The sequence below is a fragment of the Rhinoraja longicauda genome, chromosome 4 (assembly GCF_053455715.1).
Source record: "Rhinoraja longicauda isolate Sanriku21f chromosome 4, sRhiLon1.1, whole genome shotgun sequence".
In the NCBI taxonomy this organism is placed as follows: domain Eukaryota; kingdom Metazoa; phylum Chordata; class Chondrichthyes; order Rajiformes; family Arhynchobatidae; genus Rhinoraja; species Rhinoraja longicauda.
Genome location: NC_135956.1, coordinates 63798146 through 63804891, shown reverse-complemented (window position 1 = coordinate 63804891; position 6746 = coordinate 63798146). Strand labels below are relative to the sequence as shown.

Genomic DNA, 6746 nt, shown 5'->3' with positions numbered 1-6746 from the left:
ATTGCAATTTTATTGATTATTCTTATTGGTTTTATTGTTGAACTGCGGGTAATTTTTCATTTCACTACACATTTATGTGTAATTGACAAATAAATGACTATTGACTATTGAGTGGGTGAGTGGGGGGGGGGGGGGCAGGGGAGGGTGCTACACCAATGCAGGGGAGGTTTGGACCCATCGGGTCCACAGCTGCTAGTCATGTATAAATCTAACCGATTCCCAACTTCATCTTTTTTCCTACATCTCCTTAAAAATGTTAATTTAGTTTCTATTGCCTCAACCTATTCTTCACACTTCAAACTGCATCTCTTAACACTTCTCTGCATCTCAATGATATCTGCTACTATCCTTTCCTATGTTTACTTTTCATTGTTTATCAAGTTATTTGTTACTTTCAGATTTTAAACTTGTCAAAAAATGTTATAGCAAAGGTTATAAAAGTAATTTAAGATATTCACATTCATGGTTTTTAACAAGACATGTCTCTTCGTCTCAGTAGCTGTCAAAAGAATAATAACAGACACATAGGAGAAAATAAAATAATTTAAATGTGACATAGGCTTGTCGCACAGTGACAGCCAGTTATAGAGATAAATTAGATCTTACAGGAGAATAATTAGGAAATAATGTGTAATGATAGGTATCTATGCCTTTACAAAGTTGAAAATCAACCAAATTAAGTGTTGTTTCTAAAAAAAGACATTGTTTGATATTAAATTTTGTCATCAAAAGGATAGATTAGAACTATCATAGAAAATACTATCACTTTTATTTTTTCTTGCACAAAACTGGCAAAGATAAATGGCACAGCAATAGCTAAGTTGCTGGGCTGATCATGCTCACTCTGGCTGTCAACTCCATAAAGAACTGCTGGCTGTCTGAAGCAGGTCTCGACCTGAAACATCAGTTATCCATGATCTCCAGAGATGCTGCCTGACCTGCTGAGTTACTCCCACACTTTGTGTTCTTTTATGGCTATCTCCTTGCTGGGTTATTCTTCTGTGAAATTTGCACCTGCGCATCAAAACACAGAAGTAAAGAATGGGCGGCTAGTCATTGATGTGCCATTGCTTCTGACCACATCAGTTTTGATTATTTCTCCAAAATTTGATATCATCCAAAAATGTAGAAATTGCATTATTGAATCCAGATTTGAAATGCAAATTGTGACATGTGTTGCTTGAATTGCAGATCCATGTGGAACATCAAACCCCAGCTTCTTCCACTATAAATAACCACTTCTTCCTTCCACTTTCTGCTTTCTGCCTCAAAACCAGTGTGCAATAAATACATCCTGCCACCTGATTTTGCAGTTTCTGCTGATAAAAAAAGATCTTTTCCCTGTCGTTTTCAACAATAACTGCATTGAGTCTCTGTCAATGAGTCATTGATTTTGTTGCTGATTCTCGTACATAATATTTTTTTTCCCATCGAGCATAAATGTCATTGGCAGGGGCCAACTATCTTTAAAAGTTCAAAACAGCTCAGAAGTTCTGACCACTATAAAAAAGTTATTCCTTATGATTTTTTCCCGTTTGGAAAAGTAAACGAAGGATTGGTAAAGGTGAGGAAGTGGGGGTGAACTGAAGGTGGGATGAGGGAGCGTGGGCGGGCCAGGCCGGGCCGAGGGGACATCGCCTTCATCGCCGCCTTGTCTGTGCAGTGACGTCGGGCGTCTGTCGACCTTTTACCTCGCGGAGCCGAGTGTCGAGGGGGAGGAGGAGGAGGAGGCCGGGCCGGGGAGAGGAGAGGAGAGGAGAGGGGAAGGGAAGAGGAGAGAGAAGAGAGGAAGCCACAGGCTGGCGGTTGTCGGCAAACAGCCGGGAACAAGCCAGTGTGCGCAGTGGGTGGGTGTCTGACCGTCGGCAGGCGACATCCGGAGCGGATCGGGACGAGGAGGAAGGGCCTGATTGAGAGGAACCGGGGCCGGAGGAGGAAGGGCCTGATTGAGAGGAACCGGGGCCGGAGGAGGAGGAGGAGGAGGAGGAGGAGGAGGCCAGGCTTCGCTGTCTCTGCACTGCGATTGACAGCGGGTCGGAGGCGGGCGGGCGGGAGGGAGGGGGAGGTTCCGGGGACGGGGACGGGGACGGGGACTCTCCGTGTGAGAGCTGCTTCTGGCCTCGGGCTGATGCTGAGCCGCACGGCAGCCGCCGCTGGCTTGGCGGCTTGAAGTTGTGCCGCTGTCCTTCCCCCTCCCCCGGTCTCAGATCAGACTGTGGTGCCCCCCCTCCCTCCCTCCACACACCCGCCCGCCCGCCATGGCCGTCTCCTGCTCCGCCAGCTGTTCCTCATTCTCCGGTGGTCAGAGAAGCCCGTTGTGCTGTCGGACTCGACTATCAGCCTTCATTGTTCTCATCGCCGTCACCGGTGAGTATCCAACTTCTCATCAAATGACAATCTGCACAGAAAACACAGTTTTTAATTTCTGTCCCACATTGGAGAGCGGACACCTACTATATTTTGGTTATTAACAGCTGTTGACGTCTCATTTGTTTGATTTGTTTTGAATGTGCACTGCCTTTTAACCCCCGCCTCCACATGTGAATAGTGTACCATCTTCTACATGCACAAAGAGGCGTTTGAAGTTTTAAAGCGCATATTAATTTAAGATTGTAACCCTCCGTCACAAGAGACTGATCTATTGTGGCAGTAAATGGATATTAGATTTTTAAAATATTGTTTCCTCCCTGCGTCTTGATTGTTGTGCTCCAGCCTAGCTAAGTTAAGACTTTACTGCCAGCCCTGCTGTAAAGCAGATGTAAGAGTACATTTAAATCGTCTCCGTTGACTTGTTTGCTTTTTGCAAAGAAAAACTTGAGAATTGGACTCTACTAGGTACTTCCCAAGAGACAACCTGACATCGTGAACATGTTACGTGGGCTGTTACTAATCTACATTTCATCATGTAGTATTCTGTACTTAATTATGTTGCCCTTACCATGAAAACAGTGGAATGTTTTATGTTTAAATTTGGTCCTGTCAAAAATGCTTCTTTTTGCCTTTGTTAGTTTAGGCCGTAACTATATCAACTTACTAGCCCCCACCCCACTGTTTTGCCTTCTGTAAACTTGTCCCAAACACTGCCATATATGACTTGACTTGTCCATATAGGACATTCATCTCCTGATGCTGAATCACACTTTATTTCAATTTCTTCATTGGGACACAGAGTCATACACCACTGAAACTGGCCCTTCGGCCCATGCTGACCAGGACGTTCCATCTACACTAATCCCACTTGCCTGCAATTGGCCCATATCCCTCCAAACCTTTTCTATCACTGAACCAGACCAATTGTCTTTTAAATGTTGTTATAGTACCTGCCTTAACCTCCTCTGCCAGTTTGTTCCATACCCACCACCCACAGTGTGGAAAAAGCTGCCCCTTGGTTCCTATTAAATCTTTTCCTTCACACCTTAAAAGGTAGATCCCTGGTTCTTGATTTCCCTACTGAGGGTAAATGCATAGAGTCTTTTACCCAATTTATTAACTATTCCTCAGCCCACTTGCCCAATTGATCAAGATTCTGCTGTATTTTGGGATAACAATCTTCGCTATCTACGATACAACCCACTTTATTGTTATCTGCAAACTTAATTGGAGTTCATTTATAAAAATTGTCTTAATCTTTCAATGGCATGGTCCATCCAATTTTTGCAATTTCCTCCAACTAGACAATTTGGAGATGCCAGTGCTCTATTTAATTTTTTTGTCTCTGGTTTATGCCCAAGCTGAATTGTTTACCTTTTGATAGACAAACCTTCAGTTGCCAAGACCTAAACTTCCCTTCCTCTCCCTCTCAACTTCTTGACCTTTTAAAGTACTTTGTAGAATCTTTGATCAAGATTTTGTCCATCTGACCTACCAGATCAGATTATGTTGGTGATTCTGAGGAGAATAAATGGTGTTCAGTTACTTCACTGCATGCAAGTCTTATATTTAAACTGTTATAAGTCCAGAGAATAGTGAGTGACAAATGCAAGTGCATCTGCTGCTCTACTCTTTCATTGGACTGCATTTTGGATTTTGGCAGTCGAGTACAACTTTACTGGGATTTAATGTATTTCCTTAATCCAAAGGCGAATCCTATCCTGCCGTAGGATCAGCGATCCCATCATTTCAGTGGAAATCCTCATTTCTGAGAATGGGTTTGGTTAGAACATAGAACAGTACAGCACAGTAACAGGCCCACAATGTCCATCCTGAATATGATACCAAGTTAAAATAATCTCCTCAGCGTGCACATGATTCATCTCCCTATATTCCCTATATTCTATGTGCCTATACAAAAGCCTTTTAAATGTCACAATTTTATCTGACTCCCCCACCACCACTGGCAGTGCGTTCTTGGCACCCATCACTCTGTGGGGGGGAAAAACTTGCCCTGCACATCTACTTTAAACTTTGTCCATCTCACCTTAAAGCTATTTTGTCTAGTCTTTGTCATTTCCATCCAAGGAAAAAAAGGTTTTGACTGTCTACCCCATTTATAATAATAATTTAATATTTCTATAATTTAATATTTCTATAACCATTTTATATATTTCTAATAACAGGTTTCTCTGGAGAGTCAGCCGCTGACTCTCCAGAGAAAATAATCCAAATTTGTCTAACCTCTCAAAAGTAATCCAGGCAGCATTCTGGTAAATCACTTCTGTACCCTTTTCAAAACCTCCACATCCTTCATCCAATGTGGTGCTAGAAATGCACCCAATACTCCAAATGCGGCCTAACCAAAGTCATATAAAGATGGAACATTGTTTACTGACTCTCGTTCTCAATGCCCCAACCTATGAAGGCAACATAACATATGTATTTTCTACCACAATCTATCTGCTTGTGTTGTCACTTTAAAGGAGCTATGGGCTTGAACCCCAAGATCCTCTGTACGTCATGCTCAGCCATTACATAATGGTCTTACCATTAATTGTGTTACTTTCCCCTTGCATTTGATGTCCCAAAGTGCAAAACGTCACATTAAACTCCATCTGACATTTCTATAGCCATTTCTGTACCTGATCTATATCCCACTGTATAATTTGACAATCTTCCTCAATGTCCGCAACTCTACAAATTTTGGTGTCGTCTGCAGACTTACTAATTAACCATCTACATTTACGTCCAAATCATTTATATATACATATATACATCCCTTGTTTATTATCCTATATGTATATAAATAGCCCAATGAGTCAGGAAAATAGAGAAGAGCAAATATATAGATGAAGAAGGATCTCGACCCGAAACGTCACCCATTCCTTCTCTCCAGAGATGCTGCCTGTCCCGCTGAGTTACTCCAGCTTTTTGTGCCTATCTTTGGTTTAAACCAGCATCTGCAGTTCCATCCTACACAGATTTAATAAGGGAACTCAAGGTAAAGGAACCGCTTGGAGGTAGTGACCATAATGTGATTAGTTTTAATCTGCAATTTGAGAGGGAGAAGGTTAAATTAGAAGTGTCAGTGTTGCAGTTGAACAAAGGGGACTATGAAGGCATGAGAGAGGAGCAGGCCAAGTTTGACTGGAAAAGGATCCGAGCAGGACATAATCCAGAAGATGCAGGATCATTTCATTCCAAAGAGGAAAAAAGGATTCTAAGGGGAGTAAGAGGCAACCGTGGCTAACAAGGGAAATTGGGGAAGAAATAAAACTAAAAGAAAAGATGTATAACATAGCAAAAAGTAGCGGGAAGCCAGAGGATTGGGTAACTTTCAAAGGACAACAGAAGGTAACAAAACGGGCAATAAGGGGTGAAAAGATGAAGTATGAGGGGAAACTGGCCAAGAATATAAAAAAGGACAGTAAAAGCTTCTTTAGGTATGTTAAGAGAAAAAGATTAATAAGACAAATGTGGGTCCCTTGAAGGCAGAAACGGGTGAAATTATTATGGGTAACAAGGAAATGGCAGAAGAGTTGAACAGGTATTTCGGATCTGTCTTCACTAAGAAAGACGCAAACAACTTCCCAGATGTACAAGAGGACAGAGGATCTAGGGAGACAGAGGAACTGAAAGAAATTTGCATTAGGCGAGAAATAATATTGGGTAGACTGATGGGACTGAAGGCTGATAAATCCCCAGGGCCTGATGGTCTGCATCCCAGGGTATTCAAGGAGGTGGCTCTAGAAATCGTGGGTGCATTGGTGATCATTTTCCAATGTTCAATAGATTCAGGATCAGTTCCTGTGGATTGGAGGGTAGCTAATGTTATCCCACTTTTCAAGAAAGGAGCGAGAGTGAAAACGGGGAATTATAGACCAGTTAGCCTGACATCGGTGGTGGGGAAGATGCTGGAGTCAATTATTAAAGAGCTAATAATGTAGCATTTGGATAGTAGTAAAAGGATTGGACCAAGTCAGCATGGATTTATGAAGGAGAAATCCTGCTCGACCAATGTTCAGGATTTTTTTGAGGATGCGACAAGTAAAATGGATGAAGGTGCGCCAGTGGATGTAATGTATCTAGACTTTCAGAAAGCCTTTGATAAGGTCCCACACGGGAGATTGGTGAGCAAAATTAGAGCACATGATATTAGGGGTAGGGTATTGACATGGATAGGGAATTGGTTGGCAGATAGGAAGCAAAGAGTAGGAATAAACGGTCCTTTTCAGAATGGCAGGCATTGGTGAGCGGAGTGCCGCAATGCTCAGTGCTGGGACCGCAACTATTTACAATATATATTAATGATTTGGATGATGGAATTAGAAGTAACACTAGCAAGTTTGCAGATGACACAAAGCTGGGTGGCA

General features: G+C 42.3%; 1 protein-coding gene across 1 annotated transcript in view; it reads left to right on the top strand.

The window, feature by feature from the left end:
• Positions 1–2089: 2089 nt before the first annotated feature.
• The window catches only part of lrp12 (low density lipoprotein receptor-related protein 12), a 43162-nt gene continuing 38505 nt past the window's right edge, over positions 2090–6746 (top strand). Inside the window, exon 1 of the mRNA XM_078397874.1 lies at positions 2090–2367. Within this exon, the coding sequence (XP_078254000.1) occupies positions 2259–2367 (109 nt within the window). The 5' untranslated portion in view covers positions 2090–2258. The remainder of the gene's footprint in view (positions 2368–6746) is intronic.